Source organism: Cheilinus undulatus, linkage group 5 (assembly GCF_018320785.1).
Source record: "Cheilinus undulatus linkage group 5, ASM1832078v1, whole genome shotgun sequence".
NCBI lineage: Eukaryota > Metazoa > Chordata > Actinopteri > Labriformes > Labridae > Cheilinus > Cheilinus undulatus.
The window spans coordinates 18,950,406-18,976,466 of NC_054869.1; the positions used below are offsets into that span (position 1 = coordinate 18,950,406).

The 26,061-nt window shown below is 41.2% G+C and overlaps 1 protein-coding gene across 3 annotated transcripts in view; it reads right to left on the minus strand.

Annotated features, from left to right (window-relative positions):
* Nucleotides 1-515: 515 nt before the first annotated feature.
* LOC121509839 (probable E3 ubiquitin-protein ligase HERC1) overlaps nucleotides 516-26,061 on the minus strand; it is a 426,335-nt gene continuing 400,789 nt past the window's right edge. For all 3 annotated transcript variants that reach the window (XM_041787528.1, XM_041787529.1, XM_041787530.1), the window contains 7 exons: nucleotides 22,970-23,007; nucleotides 15,906-16,026; nucleotides 13,435-13,547; nucleotides 11,222-11,270; nucleotides 5,746-5,858; nucleotides 2,370-2,813; nucleotides 516-1,692 (listed from right to left, as the gene is read on the minus strand). In XM_041787528.1, coding sequence (XP_041643462.1) covers nucleotides 1,327-1,692; nucleotides 2,370-2,813; nucleotides 5,746-5,858; nucleotides 11,222-11,270; nucleotides 13,435-13,547; nucleotides 15,906-16,026; nucleotides 22,970-23,007 — 1,244 coding nt within the window. In that variant the 3' untranslated portion in view covers nucleotides 516-1,326. The remainder of the gene's footprint in view (nucleotides 1,693-2,369; nucleotides 2,814-5,745; nucleotides 5,859-11,221; nucleotides 11,271-13,434; nucleotides 13,548-15,905; nucleotides 16,027-22,969; nucleotides 23,008-26,061) is intronic.

Genomic DNA, 26,061 nt, shown 5'->3' on the forward strand with positions numbered 1-26,061 from the left:
ACACACATTGAAAGCTATGCTGATTGCTGCAACGATAGAGGAACATCCTTTGATGGAAGCAGTGTGATGGTATGGGGCAGCATCTCCCTCACTGGAAAAAAGAGGCTTGTCATCATTGGGGGTAATCTCAATGCAGAGATATTGAGATGAGACTCTGCAACCAGTGGCAATCTCATATCTCTTCTGTCTGGGACTAAAATCTATCCTCCAAGATGAGGTTGAAGAATGGGATGCCATCCCACTGCAGTGTGTGACCAGGCTGGTGACCAGCATGAGAAGGAGATGCCAGGCTGTTGTGGTTCCTCCACACGCTACTGAGGCTCCTGTTTGTTAAATCATTAAACTATTAAAATGCTAGTATGTCTTGCTTCTTCACACCTCAATCATCCAGTCCACCAAACAAGAGTCAATGACAGAACAAGCTGTTCAGCAGTCACAGAGAAGATTTGGCACATTTTTCATGGATGCAACCCACATACTCAGCTCTGCTGCTCATCCCACAAATGCATGCTCCTTAAAATGTGGCACCATTTAAAATAAACAGACTTTCCAAAAGTATAAGATGTATGGCCAAGAAGCCAACAAAATAATCTACCAAACACAAATTTCCTTTCTTTTTTTCTGCTCAGTTTGGTATGGATAATTGAAATGGGTGCACATTCTTTCTCAGTGTTGTGGACCTCTGTATAATAGTTAACTTTGCAAAGCAGATAGATTTGCTAGACTCCATGTCTGTAATAAGATAAAGCCATCTTGCAAAACTCCAATCTACAGTGTTTGTGCCAGATCCAAAAAAAGTGTTGAGACCAATCACTGTCATTTAAGGAGAGTAAAGTTGTAGATACGGGAGGGGTTAAGTTGTACTGGAAGCCAATAGTAATGACTGCCACCAGTGTAGCTATTAGCTTGGATGTAGCTATAGTATAGCAGCAGCTTCATTAGAACAGAACTGAAAGCTTTTTATGATGAAGCTGATTTTGTCTTATCGCTCTGATTAGCCAATCATAAATGTGACAGAATGTTTGTCCAACCACCTTCCAAGATTTTATTAGTAAGTACTGCCCAACCCAGACGCTTTGTATGGGAGGTTTTCCATATGAATTTAAAACATATGCATGCAATGGATATAAGAAAACAATCTGGCATGTCAGGTTATATAAGAGTGGCTTTGAAGCTGATAATTAAATGGATGTGCTCATCTAGTTTCTTTAAAGTGAAAATAACTTGATTTTAAGTATCATAGGTAATCTGATATTAGAGAGAACAAAAAAATTCAAAATAAAACCATCAGATGGAGTTCCTTGGTCCATCGAGTCAAAATTATTCCTAGAGATTCTTCCAAGAAGTGCCAGAAGAATACATTGCTCTTCTGTGTGTAGGACAGTACCTCAGAGGCTCAGAGGAGGGGGGAGTCGGAGAAAGAGAAGTTTTCACTTGTAGTCCTCGGTCAAAGAGGGGAGACATCTGAATGTGTTGTCCAGGGCTCGGGCAGGGAGAAGAATTATAAACTGGAGAGTTGATGTCAGTGTGAACTTCAAATCTTGAACGGCGACATAAAACTTCCCTCTGATCTGCATGATCTGGACATCTTCCAGGAGGTCTGGGTTTAGGTCTGAGCCTTGGAGTGTTCAAAACGTTGCTGCTGTCACTTCCAGACTTTTCGACTGGTTCAGTTAGAGGTGCAGATCTCCCCTGAAGACACAAATCAAAACATAAGAGAAAAATGCCAAATCTATCCTGAGATTTTGGCTTCATGTTGCCAGAGAAGGAGTCCCACAGTACACATCTTTAGGTAGAAATTTTAAAGATCGAGAACTTTATGATTACAAACCATATCAATAGTCTTTTTTAAAACTGTATTTTGGGGCTCTTTATTTGGATAGGACTGTGGATAGAGGAGGAAACTGAGGAGAGAGGGTAGTGAAAGGAGCTGCAGGCCTGACTCAATCGCTGGCTTCCTGCTTGGAGGACTACAGCGTCTATACGTTTGGTGCAACCTAACGGCCAGGCTATCTGCACCCCTTACCAATGTCCTTTCAAAGGGATTTCCATTTTTGACATTTGATCTGATTCTGGTGAATATAAAGGCTTAATTGTGAGCTGTTTGCATCTTCCTCTCTTATTAATGCTGTCAGTCATTTATAGTCAGTGTAACAAACATCAGGTTAAAGGCCAGCAGCGCTGTAACATCAACACTGATCAACATGCTTTCATTTATTCTTTCTTGTCAATAATTTCAATGCAAAGCAAACATGACCTCTGGACTGTACTTACTGTTCATATGAAATTAAGTAAAAAATGTAAAAATCCTCTTGTTGAATACACACAAACATCAAATTGTAAATTTTTTTTACCAGGTTCATACTCACCTTTCGAGCCACTGATGAAATTGTGCCATGACCTTTTTGACCTGGCTGTAGTCGGGGCAAAATGCCAGTAGTTGGCCTGCTTTGCTCTCCCTCCCACTTGGGTAAAAGATGTAAAGTGGTAAAGACTATGTCCCTGCTTCGACTGCTTCTACATGGTTCTTTCCTCTGCTCCCACGGTCCTGCTGACCTGCAATTCTTCCTCTCAGCCCTCTGGTCAGATTTGATTGATGAGCGGCTATTTCCTCTCCTGTCTATCCCCAGTGAAGACCTGGGTATGCTAAATTCTGATTCATGCAATGCTCCAATCCTCTCATCTGTGTTTGGTCTGTCTTCATATCTCTCTCCCTCCACTGGACTTTCACTTTCTCCGTGTTTCTCCTGCTTCTCAAAGCTGTCTGGTCTCTTCAGACCCTGGAGCGGCTTGTGTTGAGCCTGCCTGGAGTCCTGTCAGGAGGAAAAACAATATTCCATTAGTTTTGCTTCTCTCGTTGTCCTCGATCGCCTCTTTCTTACAGCTGGATCATCATCTGGCAGTGATTCGAATTTCAAAAGGAAGATGAGCAGCATTAATCTGTGGAGGCTTCCATCTAGCTGCTCTGCCATAAAGCCCAGATCAGTGAAGGGATGCAGGATGATGAAGGTTGTCCGCCTGTAACTTTGTCCCATCTCCACACAGGATCTTTGGAGCTCAGTCAGAGTGACCATCAGGTTCTTGGTCACCTCTCTTACTAAGGCTCTTGCCCCCTAATTGCTCACTTTGGCAAGGCCACTAGCTCTTAGAGGAGTCCTGGTTGTGCCAAACTTCTTCCATTTGAGAATTATGGAGGGTACTGTGTTCTTGGGAACCTTCAGTGAAGCAGACATTTTTCTGTAGCCTTTCCCAAATCTATGCTTCGCAACAATCCTGTCTCTGAGCTCTGCAGGCAGTTCCTTTGACCTCATGGTTTGTTTTTTGCTCTATTTATTGTCAGCTGTGAGGCCTTTTATAGAGAGTTGTGTGCCTTTTCAATGATGTCTAATTAATTTAATTAACCACAGGTGGACTCCAAGGTTTAGAAACATCTCAGCAAAGATCAAAAGAAATAGGAGGCCCCTGAGCTAAATTTCAAGTGTTTGGTCTGAATATTAATGTCAATATGGTATTTTATTCTCTAACTTTTTAATACATTTGCAGAAAAATCTAAAATTCGTGTAGCTTAATGAGGACAGTTTTTTGGCTGAAGTGTCATGCTGCAACATAACAAAATTGAAAAAAGTGATGGGGGTCTTAATAGTTTCTGGATGCACTGTATAACCAACTGTATGCATTATGCATCTACCTGTAAAGTATTCCTCCACAAAATATCGATATATGTGATTAATCTCAATTAAGTAATTACAAAGCTTATTGATTAATCTTGTTCATTGAAAGCACTGCTGTAAAGCTATCTTCATGCATGTAATGGACCTGCTTCATTATGTTTCTGCCTGTCAGTTTGTCCTTCTACTGTCTATTATTGATATTTTTAATATGGTGAACATCCCAATGTTGGACTTCGTCTGCCACTTCTGTGTTGATCTATTATCATCCCATCTTGCCCCCTCACAGCACCCATCCTGTCCTTGTCCAGGGAACATCTCACCAATTTAAGAAAGATTTCAGTGGGCTGAAATCTTCTAGAAATGTACAGGAGTGCATGAATTAAAATGTTGCAATTAATCAACTCCATGCACCAAGACTGGCCTGTTATTTCTGGTGTTTTCAGCAGTTATAAAATGTGAAAATGTGTCTGCATGCATGTGTATGTGGAGGTGAGTGAATTGTTCTCATAAGGTTTCCTTCATCAGCGCAAGGTATAATTCTAATTGGCTTTATTAGGGGGCTTAAATCTAATACCAGCTCTCTGCACTGCCTTAGGCTCTGTGGGCGTGTGTGGTGTGTGCGTGTGTGTGTTTGTGTGCACCTCTGTTTGATGTTTACGACTCACCAGACCTCTCTTATAGAGTTAAGTTTTCTATGCAACAAAGATCAGCAGACAGACTAATGTAGATCTATTTTTGGTAAAAATGAAACTCCTTCCCCTGCCTCCGTCTGGTGCAGCACATTTTTTTAAAAATCAGAGACTCAACAAGAAAATACAGCATTTAAAGGTTCAAATCCAATAAAGCAGGTGTCCAGTTGCACCAAATGTAATGATACAGACTTAAGGCAAGAGAAAAACTGCATTAAACTGCACCGCAACATTTGACCCCATTTAAAAACTTGATACCAATTAGAGAGTTCTGGTTGTAAATAATTTAAAGGATCTCTCTCTCTCTCTGAACACACACAAAATAATTTTTGTGTGCATGCACAGACATATGCATTAGCGTGCACGAGTGTCGACACGACCTCACACATTAACCTATGAATGTATACGCACGCTCCTTTGCGCACGCACACAGACTTTACCATGCTCTGGAAACAGACTTCTTAATGAAGCCTTCCCCAAGTGAAAGTGGAGCAGAAATACATACTGGCCCATTTCTGCCTTCAGTTCACCCTCCTCTCCCTCCCTCCCTCTCTCTCCCTTACCTTCTACACATCATTTGTTTTATTCATGTTTCCTTGTCTTTCTCTGTTGTCTCAATGAGCTAAATCACAACCCCTAATTTATGGCTACAGGCAAAGACAATTCTCCAAACAAACTGGCTGATGAGAGGGGCTGACTGAAAACATACGCGCTGAGCGCTGTGTGTAAATCTTAAAATGTCTGTTACTGTCTTTTTATCTATGGTTATTTACATAAGAAATGACAATGTGTGTAAAAGAATGGCTATGATGCAAAATGGAAGAGGGTGTGCTCTAGATGAGAGGAAAGAGTGGAAAGGAAGGAGGGGAGGGAAGGAGGGAGAGTAAATCCAGTGACACTGAGTGGGGAGCACTCAGGTGTGGTGAGAGGATTATACAAAACCCTGAGTATGAATGACAGTAAACACCTGAATGACAGAGAGACGGGGAGGGGCAGGAGCTTGTGCGTGTGTGGTGCTCTGGGTGACAGTTTAGTGGTCCTGGCTCATATTCTAAGAAGTGAGTGAATATATGCATCACTTAACGTTTTGAGCTGTTTACTCAAGAGCAACTTGTTATATTGTATCATTCATTACTGATATGTTGATTTACAGCATGTATAAAGGAAGTGAAAACAATGAATGAAAGCGGATTTGAGAAGCAAACAATGGATGCGTGGGAATGAGGATGTCAACAAAGCAGACAGGGAGTGTGCAAGAGGAAGATATCAATCAGGAGAGATCCACGGTAAGACTTAGGAAGTGAGTTACAGATTGAGCTATACAGAGTGCAAGTAAGTCAATAAAAGAGCTACAGACTAAGAAACAGGAGGTATGTTTATCTTACATGCTCTGTGTTTTCTTTCTCTGTATGCTCCATAGGTACTGGATTGCTGACAAGGTCTCTGAAGTCAGCTTTAGTTTCTGGGTGAGGATATTCTCCATTCTTCTCAAGGCTGCCTGAAAAGCAAACACACCTTTCGTCACCTCCAATCAAATTCTTTTTTTGTCTTCTTTAATTCAGCCTAGTTCTTTACTTCGTGACTTTTCAATTGCCATGCCACTCGAAAGAAGAGTCTGTCAGTTTCTATAGCTGTGCAGCTGAAAGCATGTCAATCTATTTAATGCTGCATTATCAGTACGAGCCTGGTGCTTTTCCTCAACTTGAATGGTTAACTTGGATAAAAAGCATATTTTTTTGCAAGCTATTAGCAAGAGCGCCAACATACTCGCCCCCTCTTGTCAAACGCTCAAATGTGTTTTTAACCTTTGGCTAAAGGTTAAATTCAGAAGAGAGTAATGCATGTCAATTCCTAAATCTGCTCTAAGTGAAATCCCTCACCTCTAGAGCTGTACCGCTGTACAGCGCTGACTCTACATGAAGCGTGACCCCGTTTCCCCCACGGCGACCCCCTCCTTCCCTTCACAGCCTTGGAAGATAGAGGAGCACAGGGGAAAGGCATGCCAAGGCAGTAGACACTTTTAAGCAAAGATTAAAGGTTTTTCTTTTTAATCAGTCATTTGGCAGCGATGTTAGCATTTCACCCTGCGCGGCTAAGGATCAATTTTTAATGCTGCTGTGCAGAGAGCAGACAGGGTGATTGGCAAGAGAGAAGCTATTTACAAAGGATCTATTTACAAATTTTCCATAGAAATATGCAGAGGGCACAATTGACATCTCATACAGAATTTTAAATAAGCTCTGCTTTTTTACACACCGACACAAGGCACGACCTCTGTGAGCCCCTGATGATCACTGTCTGTGTTTGTGTGTGAGTATGGGTGCATGAGTGTGTATTCACTCACATGTAAGAATAATAAAAGAACCTACACCTCTCCCTTGTGTTGCATTGTGTTACATTTCTCCATGTTGTGCTGCCAGGGACTGGGTAACTAGGTCAATCAACCCTGGTGTAAACATACCACAAGAACCCACAAAGAACATGCTAATGACAATGACTCTTTTTAAATGTATAATTCTTTATTTTCCCCACTTGTCTATGCTGAGATGAAGCTTCACATATACAGTTTAATTCCCTCAGGGATTCCAACTTAGGCTTTTGTATAACTTAGGAGCAGGTAGCTTGCTCCCATACATGCCCCCTTAAACAGAAACTACAGCACAATTTTAACAGTTTTTTATCCTTATTTAGATATTGTGTTTTTTTATTCTATCACACTGACTTTGAATTGCATCGTTAAGGAGGAAAAGCATCAAATAAACTCAAACTGATGTTTAACCGATGTGTGTGGTGTTATAAAAACAGAACAAAATTCTGAACAAAAGATAGCAGAAAAAAAATGTTCAAGCGCACACAAGTTCATGTTTGGACAGAGCTGACATCGCTGCCCCCCATTCATCAGTCTCTCCTTCCATCCTTGAATCAATGCATCTATCCATCCATCCATCCATTACCCAACCATCCATTCATCCCTTCTCCAACTATCCATTCATTCAGGCAGTCAACCGGCCTTCGAGCCGACCAACCCACACACCATTGATCCAATGATTGACCCTGCACTGGGTGGATCAATACTTTCTTGAATGGCATCATTGTAAGCGCTTAGGCACAATGGCCAGGCATTGTTTGTGCAGTTCATTTCCAAGGTAGCAAGGCCATACAGGGCTCTAACCCGAGTCAACTCTGCTTTCTCCTCTGATTATTTGATCACAGCGAGGAGAGAAAAAGTGGGCGTTCAAAAAGTCATTGAGCAGCAAGCATCCTGTACACATGCAACAAAAGGGACAGCAGTCCGTGCAGCTCTACTTGTAATGATTTGTGGCTATTAGATGCTTCAGATAAAGATGACTGTGTGGCTGCAGCAGTGTTGCAGATATACACTGTCATTTTTCATGTAAAGAACTACAGTATGTGATTGTTGTGAAGGCACAGTGCCTGTAAAAACTATTCACCCCCTTGGGTGTTTTAACCTTTTATTGATTTTAAAAATCAATCATTGCCAATATAATGTGGCTTTTTGACAAAAACCCTACTTTAATGTCAAGTGAAAACAGAAGTTTACAAAGTAATGTCAATTAGATAAAATGCAAAACTGCTCAAGCTCTGTCAGGTTGCCAGAGGATCTGGTGTGAACAGCCCACTTCAACTCCAGCCAACTCTCTACTGGACTGAGGTCTGGGCTTTGACTCGGCCACTCCAGAACATTCAGCTTGTTGTCTCTAAACCATTTCTCTGTAGCTTTCACTGTATGCTTCAGGTCACTGTGTTGCTGGAAAATAAATCTTCTCCAAGGATGTATTTCTCTTGCAGACTGAATAAGATTGTCCTCTTGGATTTCCCTATATTTTGCTGCATTCATTTACCCTCTACCTTTACAAGCCTTCCGAGGCCAGCTGCAGAGAAGCATGCCCACAGCATGACACTGCCACCACTGTGCTTCACAGTGGGGATGGTGTGTTTGTGGTGATGTGAAGCTTTCGCCTTCTACCAAACATGCCATCCTGTCTAATGGCCTAAAAGCACCATTTTGGTCTCATCAGACCAAAGAACTTTCTTCCACTTGACCACAGAGTCTTCCACATGCCTTCTGGCAAACTTTGGCAGGTTTTCTTCAACAGTGGCTCTCTCTTTGCTGCTCTTCCATAAAGCTTTGAATAGCGAAGAACCTGGGAAACAGTTGCTGTATGCAGAGTCTCTCCCATCTCTGCTGCTGAAGCATGTAACTCCTTCAGAGTAGTCATAGGTGTCTTTGTGGCCCCTCTCACTAGTCTCCTTCTTGCACAGTCACTCAGTTTATGAGGATAGCCTGATCTGGACATATTTAAACATGTATCATATTCCTTCCATTTCTTGATGATGGATTAAACTGAACTGTGAATGTTCAGTGCCTTGGAAATGGTTTTGTTTTGTTTTTATCCCAACTTGTACTTCTCTATAACATATTCTCTGTGTTGCCTGAAGTGTTCTTTTGTCTTTATGGTGTAATGGTAGCCAGGAATGCTAATTAACCAGTGAATGGACATTCACAGACACAGGTGTCTTTATACTACAATCACTTGAGACACATTTACTGCATTCAGGTGATCCCAATTTAACTAATTATGAGACCACTGGCACAAGTTGGCTTGACTTCTGTTAAATTAGATGATTTTTTTTGTCACAAAACCCAAATTATATCGGCCATTATTGATTTATAACATCAATAAAGGGGTGAAACATCCAAAAGGGTGAATACTTTTATAGGCACTGTAAAACTTATAATATTAACCTAGAAGTGCAGCAGTTTCCAGTAGACTCATGTTCAGTATCTCACCCTGTAGCCTATTGTGTCTTGGTGTGCATACAGAAATCCTGTTGGGTTAGAGCAAGGCCCAGGTCTTGGCATTAAATGACTGGGACCATGACAAGTCTGGGAGTTCTGTCACTGCGGTTCACAGGTCTTGTTAGCCAAGATGTCGGCAGGGGTGGAAATGACTCTGTGTGAGTGTGTGTGTGTGTATATGTGTGTGAAGTGAGCATTAGACAGCACTCCTACCTCCACCTCTTCACCTGACACCAGCAATAAAACTAAACAGGGCAAGGTGCTCTGCTGTGTGTGTGTGGATGTGCACAGTGGGGGGAAAAAAGGGTGCATGTGTGCTGCAGGGTTGTTGCTGCTGTCACCAATTTGCAGGGGCCTCTAGACGGGAGTAGGAGCAAGGTGACGGAGCTGTGGCTTGATAAACACAGAAGCCCTGCTTCGATTTCCCATCCAGTCCACTTTGAAAACACATGGCTCTTCCTGGGCGCTCTTGGCCAGGGGAAAAGAAGGAGGGGGAAGCAGTGGAGGAAGGAGGAGAGCCACAAGAGAGAGACAGTGATGGGTGTGAAGTGAGGGAGAAAAGAAGTCACAAAGAAGGTGTGGAGAGATATAGAAGGAAGGTGGTAGAGATGGAAGGAGGGGAGAAAGTAGAGATGGCCTGGTGGAGTCAGGTGTATTGACTTCAGGTGAGTTAACACAGTTAAGTATGCTCATAATGACAACAAAGATAAGGGTAGGAAGAAAGTTTATAGAAGGACAGAAAACATCTAAAAAGAGAGGGATGAAAAATGTGATGGATCCTCTGAGGAACACAAACTCTCCAAAGCTCCTTTAAAGGTGAAAACAGAGACACACACCTTCAACCTCCTCTTCTCAGCCCCCTCCCTCAATCCTTCATTTCTCCTTTCCCTCCATTTCTTTTACCTTTTTTGCTTAGAAACAACCTGCACTAGTTCCGCCTTTCATCTGACATCAGAAGTTTAAAGACCAGCTCCAGTTGGAGGAGCAGAGGAGTGTCAGTGAGGAAGGTGAGGCTCCAAACTCCCCTCTGCCCCCCTAGAGAGTTAAGGAGATCACATTTTAACCCCCCCACCAAACCCCACCTTACCGCTCCTCTCTTCCATGCCTTAATACCAACATAAGAGGACAAGTGTGGGCTCTAAGCACCAGTGATCAAACACGAGCGGCTGCTGGGTGCGCTCGGCTCAGGACGGTTGGCCTAATAGGATTGGAAGCCCCCAGGTGAGCCAAAGGACACCTCCAATCAGCGTGATTAGCCAAAGGCTGAGCAGCGTTTCTAGCTATAGCACTGAGTGATGTACAGTGCTAAAAGGATCATATGGGAAGTGGAGAATGAAAGAGAGTCATGGAGTGAAGTGCCATGCTTGATAAAGCATGTCAAAGTTTGATGGAGTTTAAAGTTGAAGTCAAAACCATATAGAGATTCTCAGTGTTTGCTAATCATTTCTACATTTGCAGAAGTGTATGACGTGTGGAACTAAGGAATAATCATACCTTTCTGGTTTAAAAAAAAAACGGATGTTTTATAATCATTTTTGTGCACAGCTGTAGTACAAGACTATACATGCAATGGCAAGTATAATTTGTATTCTAAAATAGTATAAGTCTCACTATTAACGTGTTCACTAACACATACATGCAGACATAAATGTACACATACATTACAAGTCCAGACACATCTACAACACGCACACTCAGACAGGCTTTTATAAACTCATCACATCCAAAAAACAATTACCAGAGACTGAGCTCATCACTGACTAAGCAAAAGTCATCCAGCGTGTAAAACACACAATATAATTAGCACACATCAAGCCGCTGTGTCCTACTGTGCATTAATGATGCTTCCCTCTGAAGTGAATTATGGTTTGATGAGTGAGAAAGTGAGTGAGGAGGGGCTTTGAGGAGGAGCAAGACATCATTTAGAGACGGGGAAGAGAAGCCAGTGTGGAGGGGGAAATACTAAACCAGAATTAGCCTTCAAAACAATTAACCAGAGAGAGATAGGAACATTCAGAGACAAATCAGACATTACTCACATGTTGTGAGGGCCATCATGTGCCAGGTACCACACGCCACATTATGCACCTGTGTAGAGCAAGAACAGATTAAGGCAAAATTGTAAAGTAAATGGGCAGCTGAGAACCTAAAACAATCTGAATTTGATCAGATAATATATAAGATTATTAGGTCATAAATTAAAGGTATTGTATCAGGGATAAGTGTCCATGTAATGGTAAGCATTTTCTATGATGCTGTCTGTTAAACCATGCCACATTTCTGAACTCGAACCAATATGATATTAGTTACATTTGTTCTATAGAGGGGGGCTGAGGGCTGATAATCCTGCAAGACAAGATTCCTTGTCTTCCATCAGGCGTGTCTACTTTGCAAAGCTTCAAGCTGAAATACTTGTTTCCTAGTCAAAGAATGGCTGGACCAGTGGGAGTCATTTGAGAAGAACAAGGCAGTAGCTACTGGCAGGGTTTAGTTGTGCTTCAAGCCTGTAAAAATGGCAACCAGCGAAGATATTAATGGTGATGTTGCTTTAGCTGCAGTTTTGATATTTCTTTATTAGAACAACAGCAACTAAAAAATTTTCTTAGTGGGAAAATTTGTTCTTCTCTGGCTTTGGAAAGAGTTTGATGTACCAGCCAGCTTCGCAGATAGTGAACGCTTTGTAGTTTACTACCAATAGTGGCGCACTCTTACCTTGTCATATTTTCCTTGTTCTGATTGTGAATGTGACAGAAAGAAAATTTGTTTAACCACCCTCTTTGTATTTTTTGAATGGTTTTGCCCCCCCCCCACTGTCGATGGGCAATTTCCCAAATGGATATGAAATATATCCAGTGCCATAGATATGACACAGTCTATCTGGCATGTCAGATTAAGGCCTATGGTTCCCAAAAAGGGGTTCAGGAACCCCCCTGGGGTTCAAGACACACAAAGAAGGGGGTTGCAAGATTCCTTTCAAACACAAAGAACATTTTAAGTGATTTCAAATTGTATACTTTTTCCATAATTGTAAAAATATTTGCATAAAATTAGTTAATTTTAACACTCTGCGACTGACATTTATGTAGAAAACGACAAGAAGAGGCACAGGTTACAAAAAGTTCAATAACTTTTGAACCATAAATCATCAATAGATACTTTTTTTCTCCTATTATCCCTCTGTTGTGCCATGATACAGTAATATCTATGCCTTCGTAGCTATTATCGAGGCTTCTCTAGCAAGCCTGGAACTTTTGGGACTTTCCGGGGCATTTAAAGATTAAATCCACGCCATTAACTCTGATGTGTTTTTATCCATTTTTGACTTTTTCTTCTGCTAGCTGCTAATGCTGTCCGTATTACTGTCTGTTTTGTATACCACAATGCATTGTGACTGGGCTGTGATAACCAATCGTAGGCTTAAGTAGAAGACCAGAATAGCTCATAACGGAGAGAAAGAGACACAGAGAGCCTGTGCTGTGTCCCTCTGTGTCACTACAGGAACTGCTTTAAATAATGCCTCAAATAAAGCTAAAACAAAAAATACACTGATTTTTATTGTAAATATTTGAATGTTTTTAAGACTTTTTAAAATCACAGTATGGTTATTTTTTCACTTTATGTAATTTGAACTCACCGGGGCACTGAGACAGACAACTACAATGGAACAGTTGGGTGGAGGAGGGGAGGAGGAGTAACAAAGGAGTTGTGGGGGTCCATGTGACACAGCAACCTCTTGTGAATACATTTTTTAACATCCACCCCAGTGTAACAGATGTGAAATTGTATTGTTTGAAATATACAGATCTATTTTTGTATCTAAAGGGAACATGAATGAGCCTTTAAGGTGCTGGAGTTCTTACAAATATGCTTTTGCTTTCTGTTTATTTATTTTCTGCACATGCTCAGGACATGCATTAAGACGTCAGAAACCGGTTTAGTTTTGGATTTATTAATTTCCCCAGTTTATCCCTCGCATTTCCAGTTACACCTTGATTTCTGTTGTTTCTATCAGCTGTAAAACATACAGCAGCTGCCACAACCTTATTGACTCTGGTGTTAAGAGTGCTTCATCCTTTAAAGTTACATAAAGCAGACTCAGCTCTCAGCTGTTTGTGTCTCAGTGTGGAACCCTTAAGAATTTATGCAGATCCAGCTCAAGGTAATTTTGAGCTGGAAAATCCTGGTGCTTTCATCTACCTGGATTTGAGAGCAAAGTTAAAACATTTTTTTTTATCCAGTCTCTCATGCACACCTTTCTGCCTGCCAGTGGAACTGGCTGGGGGGTCCAGATCCTTTTGAGGCCTGTATGATCACTGACCCAGGACATGCAGGGGATCTGCCCCCAGAGAAGCAGCTCTCCGCCTGCTGGAGATTAAAAAAAAAAAAAAGGGTACGATTTTCAGACAGATACACCAGATATACATACAATGTCACCTTTCAACATATTTCATGTCAAAACTTTTATCCTATGGACTATAAATGGGCCTCCTGAGGATGTGTTGGCATGTGCTTCATATAATTCTGACCTTCTCTAATGTATTGCCAAATTGTGATTGTAGATCCCTGATCATATTTACAAGGGGTGGCAAAAACAACACATACATTTTGCTTTCATGCTGTAAAAACACAAACTAGAGCCAGAAGTTCCCAGTGTAAAACAGATTACATCCCACCAGTTACAGGTATAGCATTATATTAAGGCACCCCCCCCCCCCCATCCTGCCCAAACATACACACCTGTAAATATGACAGGGTAACGTAGAAGGAACACTATTTCTGTGGGACTCGGAGACACAATATATGTGCTTGCATACACTGAACACTCAGACATCCACTCACTCATGCTACCTCGGTGAGCCTATTTAAACCTGCCACTAATAAATTTATATTTACTGCCTGCATTGAGGACTTTTAAATTATGGCGTACAATAAACCTGGCACACACATCTCAAAAGCTCTTTCAGGGGATGTTAAAGCAATATAGTAAGCAATTTTCCAAAGTGGATTACAAATTTCACATCCAGGTTTTATTGCACATTACGATAACTTAACCACATCTAAATGTTCCGCATAAATGGGAAATATGTGCTGCTTAATATGCTATTTTTCATTTTTTAAGAAGCGCTTTGCAAACCCTGCCAAGCAAGGGAGCACGCTGGTTTGTGTGGTGGGGGAGTCAATAATCTTTATGAGGTGGATTTTAATTACAAGGAGATAACTGAGTATCCTCCTCACGGCAAGCCTCCATCAATCTCTATTCTGCATCAAGCTGTATGTAGCCTTGGCACACACAGACATAACCACACACGCACACGCGGATACCCTTTCAGACATGACTGATCAATCAATCAGTAATGCATTATTTTCATTTCAGTGAGGAAAACCTCATAGAGGCATATGAGGCAGGCATTGCACGATGTTGTTTCACCACAGAGGCAAACACACGTACCTTGACTTCGAACACGCACATTCTCCGAGACGCTGGCAGGGTAATCCAGCTAAAAAAGGTTAAGGCTGATGTTTTCCCAAAGAACGACGGTCTGTGAAAGGTCAGATCAATCATGTGCTAAGCATGCCTCGTAAGCAATCCATAAAGAGCTTGTTTTAAATAATAACATTTTATAGATCACCTAAAGACATAACTGTACCACCGGCAGCAAGGGCCTCACTCTCCAAATAGTCCTCAACGCGCCAAGAATTCAAATGGGACCAAACTTAATATGTTCACTGCAGTTCATTTAATGAACCAGTGGCATTTCCAGTGAGACCGCGTACGAGGAGCCAGCAGACGTCTCAGTTTAACAATAAGCAATTCTTTTAACGGAGGATTGCAGTGCAGCACTAGGCTGTAAATGTGCAGTACAATGCCTTTTCTCTTTAAGTGGCTGATGTTACATTTGTAGTGTAACCACTTTAATTCCAGCTGTCTGGCAGAAGGCAAGCAGCAATTGAAGGCAAAGTAGTTGCCTGACACTGTGTAATGGTGTAAATGTATTAGAACTAGTTTCATGGCAGTTCAATGACTCTCAGCGGAGTAGACGGGGATGAATCAGATTGCTGAAAATCATATGAGTTAGAGAATAAAAAGAGAGAAAGAGTGAAAAGGGACTATTTCAGACTGTTTTTTAATTTAGCCAGAAAAAGAAAGCTCTGACTTTGGCTTTTTAGGAATAACAGGAAAAACAGACCAGACACACGGATGCAGAGAGATGGCGTTTCTCCTTATCTCTCTGCCTTATTAATAACAAAGTGGCCACAGGGAAAGTCTGTGATCTTAGCCGGGTAGTTTAGGGGATAGCTGGTTGAACAACAAATCAATTCATTATGTACATCATCTATCACATAACACTACTGGGTGCAGTATTACACAATTCTGCTTGGTTTAAGAGGTATCGGGAGCTAATGAGGTTGAATTTGTGCTCCGAGTTATGTCATTTGAGGACACTGAATCCTTGTAGTGTTAATTAAAACTCAATGAAATGATGTAGATGAAAAATTTGCATGGCTGAAAGCCACAGCGAGTGATACTGCTGGGAGAATACAGTTTCCAAGTTAATAAGTTGTTATTATATTATGCTGTATGAATGCAACTTTTTGAAAAATATAGATATGTATGGATATCTGTGGGGGTGAAAGTTGAAACCAGGCTTTGTTAGCTAATGTAGTTAACATGTTTAGAGTTAGGGCAATCTCTCTATGGGTTTCCACAGCAGGTATGCTCACCTGTGACAGCTGCACTGTAGCTGTCCCCGGCTTGTATCTGTGTCACCTCAGCGAGCTGAGAATAGCTGAGGAGATAAGGAATGGAGCTATGAATCCTGTCCTCTCCAAGTCCAAGCTGTCCCTGCAAGCAAAATGATGATACAACGTCAGTCACAGGATTAAATAAAAGTTTAATCCCAATGACTTCATTGCTCACAGACAGAAAAGTTAAATAAAGACACACGCCCAAGTGGTGTTTCAATTTTGGGGGGAAATGTCCCCGTTTTTGTGTGTCACCAGCATGTAATTCACATCTAGTCTACATTTTGGCTCATCTTAATTCCTGCTACCCCCGATATAAACTTTGCTGTTAGATCTGTCAAAAAGGGTAGATTTACATCACCTCCACAGTGTCATGATTTCAGCACACCTCTGTAAAGCTCTGTTATAATATTTCCTGTGTAAGGTTATATATGACACAGGCAACTTATAATTCATCTCGGCTGAAACAGCTGTCACTGAGGAGGAAATACTGTAAAAAAGGTGCACTGCATATTTCTACTAGTGTTTCATGTTTCATTTACCATAATATAAAGCTACCTGACAATGCAATCCCTCATAGATGAGTGTGTAAACTAACACAAAAGCTTAATCTTTGGGGTTGTTGGACAATAACAGGCATTGTCCTCAATCTACATCTCCTCCTCTGTGTTACAAATGTTGATGCTACTCGGTTTGACTTGTCTCAGCTGCCCTGCTCTCTCTTTCCTGCAGAGATAAAGGGCTTTCTGCACAGTGCTCATGTGCACTTCGGCATGCCCTGGCATATGCTTGAGAGCGAGCACAATATGTGTGGGTTTACATTTGAGTGTGTGTGTACGTTGTGCAGTAATCTGGGTCTTTAATTGCTTATTCATATGTGTGCTACTGTGAGGATTTGTAGATGCGTGGCAGCATATGTTCCTGCTGTGAGGGTGTGTGTTTGTGTATTTATAGGTGCTTCCATCACTGTGTTTGTGTGTGAAAGTTTACTTGCGTTTAGGTACAGTTAGTGAGCAGATGTGTCCATACCTGAATGTGTGCACGTGTCGGTGTGACTCCATGTGTTTCTAAACTTGTGTTTGTGTATCTACGTGTGCGTGTCTGAGTGAATGAGCACTGTCAGGTGCTGCTCCATGCTGTGCCAGCTGCATCTGGAGCCATCTGTGTTGGGGCTCAGTGGGAGGGGAGCGGATGACTTTAATGTACTTGAACCCCAGACAGACCTTTCCCAGACAGTCGTCAGAATGAAAGCAAGACAACTGGGCCCAGTCAAGCTGAACCGGCTGATCTGGGTGGTGAGCAGGAGACAGACGCTTTGGTTACACTGTAACCCCCGGTCAGACTCACTGGGGAACCTTGAGCAGTCAGATGCACACAAACACAGGAATCTGTTTGTTGCAATGATATAACAGTGGTGCTTTTTATCAGAGGACACCCTCACCTTTTATATGCTGTCAGGGCTCTGCTGTGTACTTTCTGAAAAGTACTCCAGGTTTACTTTTTCATATCTGCAGCTACAAGGTATTGTGTGTCCAAGAACACATTTGTGCAGAGACTCAATAAAGCTAGAAAACATGAAGTAGACTTTTACTTCACTAGTTTCCTTAGCTGAACTCCAACATTTTCACTGACAGAAGTGTCCTTCTTTTCTCACTGAAATAAAAAAAAACTTTTATTCTAAACTGTAGCTTTGACTTCATGTTGTAAAATGGGTAGCAGATTAGACAAATGACGATTGTTGGGATGCCAGTTGGCCCAGTGATAAGGTCATTAACCCAATGTTCTGAAACAAGCAGGGATGCCCTGATCAGGTTTCTTGCAGCCGTTCACCAATCACCTATGAGTGGCATCAGCTGATAACTGATACGATACTGATTACGTGTTTTGATACATCATCTGGTTTAGTGGTCGGTCATTCTACTGGTGTACCAAGACTTCCTACAAGTGGAAAAGTAATGTGATAAAAGAAGCACAAAAGTCATCCTTATTCAGTTAACAGCATGCTTTACTAAGGAGAAATGCAACAGGTATTCTACAGTAGGACATCATGTGATGATTCCATGGGAATTAGTTAACATGTCTATTAATAGACTTTGTTGCCAATTTAGTGGGCTAAACAGTGCAAGTAATCTCATGAAAAAAAAAGACCGTGAGCCTCAAATATAAAGTCCTTCACTGTCACTGATGCAATCATTTTGTATTGCTGAGGACAAATGAAACAACTGCATTTATTCAAGTTTCTCGTCAAAACCTAAATCTCTGTTTCTTGAAGTTACATTTGAATTTATAATGTGACTTTACCCTGGCCGAAAAGTCATTTCATCAACTGGATCTAAAACGCATCATAAATTTCCTGTGTTTTCTTATTTAAAGACAGGTACATTTATTTTTTACCTTGACATATTTCAACTACTAACTTCCTGTGGTCTTCCTCAGAAGAATCATGTGATGTTACTGTAACATGTCTTATCAGTTTATGTTCATTTATCCTAGACAGGACAATCAAACCTGTATTAGATGAGCTGATAAGACGCCTCACAGCAACATCATGTTGTTCTTCTAGAGAAAAGTGCAGAAAAAAAACCTCTGTCCATCTGGCAATAACAAAGCATAGGAAGATTTTATTTTGTGGAGACAGCAAAAGAGATGAAGAATGAAAATCAATTGAAATATAAGATTAAAAGAAATAAAGAAAATTAGAAGTACAGCAAAAGCTTAGAAAACAACATATAATAAAATGTCCAAATCAGATATCTGCTTCGTGTTACAGCGTTACAGTGCCCTGAACTTTCTCGATGGACACAGATTTACCTGCTGGTCTTGACATATTGAAATTGATTCAGTTTGACAATCCAGCCCAGAACATCTTACCAAGGTTGACAGTTTGCTCCTTTGTGTTGGGCAGGGCCCTAAACTACCCTCTGTATGTAAGAAAAGACTAACTTATGGGAATGCAGTGGTAAATAAAAAATGTTTAAGACCTGTTTTAAAAGAGCTTAAAAAAGAAGAAAGTCTCCAGTTCACAGGTAGTTTTCTCCACAGGTGAGGGACATAAAACTAAAACCTACCTCACCCCTCTTGGTTCACACTGGGGAAAGAAAATAAATGTGTCACAGAGGCATTAGGCATAACATAAACCTAGTTCAACTCCAACCCTCTGTGCTTTGATCCATGTCATTCCCACTCCCCCGTTTCATGCTTTATCTACTGTCTTATCCATTTACTGATAAAAGGACAAACAAATGTTCAGGTGTGATGATATTTTGCCTCTGCCTCTGTGAAGTCAAAAAGATTAAAATGTGCTATTTGTTTCAGATGTGGAAAATGTAAGCTAAGAAAATGAGGAGGTGGAAAAAAGAGATGTTGAGTAATGAGGGTATAAATAGTATGAGTTTGCAAGAATGAGTTAGGAAAGTCTTAATTCGGTGGCGTGGCAAACTGCATTTTCAACATTTACCTTTTCTATAAGTGTTTCATCAAGAATTAGATTGACAGGCAGTGTGAATACTTTGTAAGACTTAAAACATACAGTGTCTATAAAAAGTATTCACCCCCTTGTATGTTTTACCTTTTTATTGGTTTTATAAATCAATCATGGTCAATATAATTTGTAACCTGGCATGCCAGATGGATGTGTTTCACACATCCGTCTGGTAAATCTTCCATTGACGGCATTTGGGAAAGGGCAGAGCCTTTGAAAAAAAACTTGAAGGGTGATAGGACGAATGTTCTGTCTGTCACATCTTTACGGACTTATCAGAGCACCAAAACACGTGACATTGTCGCTACCGAGCTGCACCCCTAACAAGGCGTAAACTCCATAGAGAGTGGCATAATGCGACTGTAGACATGTTGGTAGACGACTTTTGTGTTACATGATTGATGTTACTTTGTATAAATCTGTTTTTACTTTGACATGGAAGAGTTTTTAGTTGGTAAATAAAGCCAAATTCTATAAACCATGATTGATTTATAGAATCAATAAAAAGGTAAAACATCCAAGGGGTGAATATGTGTTATAGGCATTGTAAAAGTAAACATTTCTGTACATCCCTATCCATTCCACCCTATCTTAGCTTTCATTACAAAAATAAGACATCCATTCAAAATGACAACTGCTGTCAACACTTCAACCCCAAAACTAAGAAAACACAGCACGTATCAACACACAACCCTGGATCACAAAGAGATCAGAGAAGCCTAGTAATGATCTTGCAGCTACAATATGATTAGTGAAGCAAAAAAATCAATTAATGCAGCAGTAGAATCAATAGGTGTCTCTCAGCATATATGTCCTGCAGTTAATTAATAAACAAAAAGGACATTAAGCAGCGGAGCATCAGACTGTGGCAACGACTGTCATCAGTCACATCGTGTGTACTGATGGCATCAGCAGGAAGGAAAAGGGGAAACATGGACAGATATAAATGTGAGCATGAAGAAATACCAAACACACCCACAGGCAAGGATGCTAACACCATGACCACTCACATACAAATGTTTATACTTATACAAAGAAATATCCAAATTTCTAAATTCATTCATTCACACCGATAAAGACCTTTATATCTGTGGTATCAATAATGCTTCCTTTACTCTCCAGCAGCAGCTCAGACCTCATTTGCATCCGTTTGGAACTGGCCCAGGGTTCGATGAGGCCTTAACTGTGCTGGAAGCAGGCCCGGGGTTTCCACCACCACCACCACCAGGCCGGCTCACTTATTATTTACCATGCCTGAGGAGTCTCCCTCATCATTACTGTACTGACAGGAATGCAATCAACAGAGAGGATAGGCATGCTCATCTCAAACAAAAAAAAAAAACACCCCGACATAAGCAGTAAAGTGCTGGGTTGAATCTTTATGCTGCTCTTGTTGCTCTGCATCAGTGTGAAAATCATTGCACAGCAGGAATGCATGCTACTTTGTCATTCTTTGTTACTATATGTAGCTTAAGGCTCATGCTTATGTTAGTCATACTCAATGTTAGCAGCAGACCTTGCCTTAAGAAGCATGCTCCCTGAACTCGTCAATTTTTCCTTGAATGTCAAATTGCTTTTTCCAGGAAGGTCTTGTTTGGTAGATTTGTATTTAATCAGTACAACATATTTAAAAGGATCTGTAGTTCATCTCCAACCACTGAGGCTGTTTAGATCTTGCATTGGAGGACAATAAGGTCTCTTGCCAGTTGAACTCTCTGACTCAACTTTAGCAGACAGCTGACCCTGTTATCACAAAGCTGACATTAGGGATAGAGACATGAATCTACACTGCCAATGTGTTTGTCTGTATCAGTATAACTGACTTATTAGTAAATCCAATAAGCAATAATGTGAATTTATAGAGGTAACTGTTCAGATATAAACTTTTGATTGTTGTTTTATGAACAAAACTCCAAAAACATGTGATACACCACTTTTAGTTGCATTTTCCACTTGTTTATTCTCCCTCTTACGATGTTAGCATACTGATTCAGGCTGTGGCGCACTCTCTGACATCATTCAAATACCTTCTCACCTCAATCATGTGATACAGCGCAGGCCGTCCGTCTTTTAGTCTCAATAGGAGGAAAACAATGAGATTTCTATCTGTAATACTATTACCAGCCGTAATAGGGTTAGAGCTGCCTGTGTTTACCTTAGTAAGGCAGCGGAAAACTTTATTAGGTTTAAGACCTTTTGCTTTCCTACTTTTTCTGCTACGGCTGATACATACGAGCCTTTAAGCCCTGGAGAGAAAAAGGTATCAGCTTAGTAAAGAAAAAAGTTCAAGATGGCCCCTCATCTCACTGCTTCTCCCGCTACAAACAAAGTGTTATCTTTCAGGAGGTGGAACCTTTCTTATTTTTTTACGTGTTGACGGGAGTAGTTTCAGTGTGGCACTGTGCGCCTGATTACAGGGGGAGTCTTAATCAGGTGGTGCAGTCTGCTCGGGGCCCCAGGGGCCGAGAGTGTGCTACATCCTGTCAGACTGCACAGAGAAACAATCAATCATCAGAACGGCTCCAAGCAGAGGAGAGAGAGAGGACAGGGAGATAGGAGCGATGGAGAAGGAGGAGAAAGAAAGAACATGATGAGGGGAGAGAGGAAAAAGAGACGGTGCCCTTGTGAAGACTAACATAGAGTTATATAGACGCAAGAGTGCCTATGAAAATCCAATGAGTCTAGTTAGACTAGAAGCTACCATGCAATGTAAAAGAGCCAAGTGGAAGCCAAGGCCACGTCAAAGCTCATAACAACTGATGTCTAACATTTTCATTGCTCCCCCTGTCTCTAACCTTCACCTACGCGTTTGTTTCGCTGTCCTGGCAAAGCGTCACCCTCGTCGTCACGTTGTAAAAGTGATCACATTTTGGCTGCGGTTTCAAACGACCTAACAGATAACCACCAAAGCCGGCAGGAGGAAGAATCAGAGAGAAAGAGGAACAGAGGGATTGAGGTGGGCCGAGGTTTTACACTCTCCGGGCTCTGTCTGAAGGCTGTGTAATGATGCGGCTCTTTAAAGAACGTCTTAAATGAAAGGCCAGAACAATCCTCAGTGACAGGTGGGATTCTTTATCTAACAGAGGAGGAGAGACAAGACAGAGCCAACAAACATGCACGCACGCAGCCACACATGCACACCATTTTGGCTCTGCACATACATAAACTACAGCAGACTCCACAACGGGGATTTCCTGCTCTGTCCATGTGAAGCAGAGGAGTTGAGACGGACAAACAGCAGATCCCATAAAGGTGATTTATAGAATTTAAAAGATACGCGTTCTTGGCTCACCATGAAGGATATTAAGAGCTCTAAGGGCGGGCTTGGACACAGATCCTACCAAAACCTTTTAATCTCCACTCTAGAAGGTTAAAAAAAAATCTCAAAATGTTTGAAAAATGGGGATGTGTGGATGGTTTTGTGTTTTTAAGAGAGAGAAACAGAGAGCGAAAGAGCGAGAGAGAACACTTGTATGATATGAAAAAGCCTGGAGTCCAGTCTAGTGTTGTTCTTTGCCTGCCTCTCATGGCAGGGCCAAAAGTGGAAAAATGTTTGGCTCACCTCTTGCCCCATCCCCCAGGAGAAGACATTCCCACCATCTGAAAAAAAAAGAGAAAAGAAAGACGGAGAGAGAGAGAGAGAGAGAGCGGTAGAGCACGGTTAGACAACAGTCTGCAAACAATTCAACAGAGGCAACAAACAGAGGCGTTGGGTTAAAATAGAAAAGAAAAAGAAGGAAAAAAACAAAAGCAGAGGGAGAGAAGGGAAATGCGCAGCTGACAAAAGTGGCTCAAGCATCATACATCAAGCACTTGTTACCTCTCCCGGTGCTTGTGATTGCACATGACTGCAAACAAGTCAGTGATAAAAATCTGAAGAAAGATGAGACCGATCGGGCTGGCTTTAAAGATCATCAATCACGGCCCTGTAAGCTCAGATATTATTAGTTCAAGTAAAGCTGCACTCTTCCATTTTATGGACATCATAAAAGACTTTGGGGGGGAGGAGGTGGAGTGGAGGAGATCCCCCAGTGTTTTAACTAGGACCGCGATGGATGTGTTTGGAAAAGCAGACCGGATGGATGGACAGCCCTAATGTAGTAGTACTAAATGAATCACTCACATTGCACCGGGCTCCCAAGAGAGAGGAATGTAGGATGAGAGCGTAAGGCCCCACTTACAATATGTTAGAATAAGTAAAAGTGTAAGGTGAAAAGGGTTATGTGGGTTTGTATGGAGTTATGTGTGAGTTTGACCTTTTCAACCAAAGTTTGAATATTGATTCTAGAGAGCAAAATCCTCAAAATCAGTCTGTCCTAAGAGAAAAAATCAGATTCAAGATGCTGACAAAACAATGCCTGTAAAAAGTGTTCACCCCTTTGGAGGTTTTACCCATTTATTGATTTTATAAATCAATCATGGTCAATATAATTTGGCGTTTTTGTGAGAGAGGCCACAAAGACACCTATGACTACTCTGAAGAAGTTACAAGCTTCAGCAGCTGAGATGGGAGAGACTCTGCATACAACAACTGTTGCTTCTTCACCAGTCAAAGCTTTGAGAGGGTGGCAGAGACAAAGCCACTGTTGAAGAAAACTCATATCTCAACCTAAGCTCGCCCAAAGGCATTTGGGAGACTCGGACGGTCGAGTGGAAGAAAGTTCTCTAGTCTGATGAGACCGAAATTGTACTTTTCAGCTTCACACTTCACATCACCACAAACACACCATCCCCGCTGTGAAGCATGGTGGTGGCAGCATCATTCTGTGTGGATGCTTCTCTGCAGCCGGCCCTGGAAGGCTTGTAAAGGTAGAGGGTAAAATGAATGCAGCAAATTTTTGGGAAATCCTGGAGGACAAGCTTGTTCAGCCTAAAAGAGAACCAGAACTTGGGAGAAGATTTTGATCCGAAGCATACAGCAAAAGCTACACAGAAATGGTTTGAAGACATCAAGCTGATTCTTCTGGCCATGTCAAAGCCCAGACCTCAGTCCAGTTTATAATTTGGGATTGGATTTGAAAAGAGCTTTTTATGCCCAATACCCAGGCAGCCTGACAGAGCTTGAACAGTTTTGCCAAGAAGAATGGAGTAAAATTGCAGTGTCCAGATGTGCAAGCTTGATTGACACCTATCCACTCACACTCAGTGCTGTGATTGCATCTACTAAATACTGACTTGAAGGAGGTGAATATTTATGCAATCACTTATTTTACCTTTCATATTTTTATTCAATTGCTATTACTTTTTAGAACTGTGTGTCCACTTTGACATCAATATTTTTTGCTCAAAAAAGCAAAATTGCATTGACCATGACTGATTTATAAAATCAATAAAAGGGTAAAACATCCAATGAGAAGAATACTGTCCACAGGCGCTGTAGGTGGGCACATTGCTCTGTTTAAACTCTTAAAAATCACCTGGCCACCAGTTATCCGATGATCAAGAGTATCATAACTTGAGTAAATGACAGTTTTCAAAGTAGTCATGAGGAGTTGGATATTTTGGTGAAAACATTCATGCAAACTCTAAGTTTATCCAAAGAGCAGAGTTGCAGTGCTTGTCTTTACAATGTGACTCACAGTGACCTCTAACAAGCATGTCAGTATGAAGACTGTAACACTGTTCAAAACAAGGTATTGAGATCAACATGTTTCTGCAAGAAATACAGAATGAATGCTGGATTTGTAAACGTACAAAATAGATCCTTGTAGGGATAAACTAGATGTTTTTCATGCTGGACTAAATATAACAGAAAATGTGAATGGAAAAGAAGTTTATAAAATAACAACCGCATTGCAAGCTTCGTATGATTTTAACTGTCAGCTCGTCACCTTCTGACATCCTTTTTTTGAGATTTCTATCATTACATGAAATGAAAGCTCCTGAACTTTAATCAGTTAGATAAAAATATCTGAAATGTTGCTGATGAATACCTGTCTTTATATTAGTCAACTGAACTTAGACTACATGTTTGTCAATCAATAAAACAAATGCCAGAGCAATGTCTCTGTTTTCTGTTTTACTTATTCCTCACAGCCTTTCTTCTTTCTCTCTCTTGCTCTGTGGCTGCCAGTGAGGACATAAAGGCCAGTGTGAAGTCCATCACTGGCTGCTGAATAGCTGCCCTTTGTGCCTCAGAACTTAATTCACAGGCTGAAAGGACCCCGGCCTTGATATAGCACCTCTGTGTGCTGCCTGGTTTAAAAGAGCTCCCTTATTCACAAATAGATGCTGCCTGTTGTGTCCAACACAAGTTTGGTTCACTTTTGAGGATTCAAAAATTAAGAGGGCTTAAACAAGGCATCAAAATTGAAATTGTGTTTCTGTTCTACCTTGTGAATGTAGAAAGCTTCAGTGCTGATCAAGCCCTGAGGTCTGCACTGTTGTCAAGGCAACCTGATGGTTTTTTTTATAGTTGCATTGACCTTATATAACATAAAGGACCCCTCTAGCGCCATGCATTACCTTTTTAACACTCCCAAATAAATGTCACTTCATGCTACAGCCAGTTTATCAATAATATGATTCAGGGGTTGTCTTGTAAAAAGATACTTGGGTGATCATTTCCAGCAACTTTTCTTGCTTCTAACTTGGGCGCTTGTGGGATGGTCACAGAGGGCATCAGCCCTCACTCTCCTCGCTCAGAGACCCTTG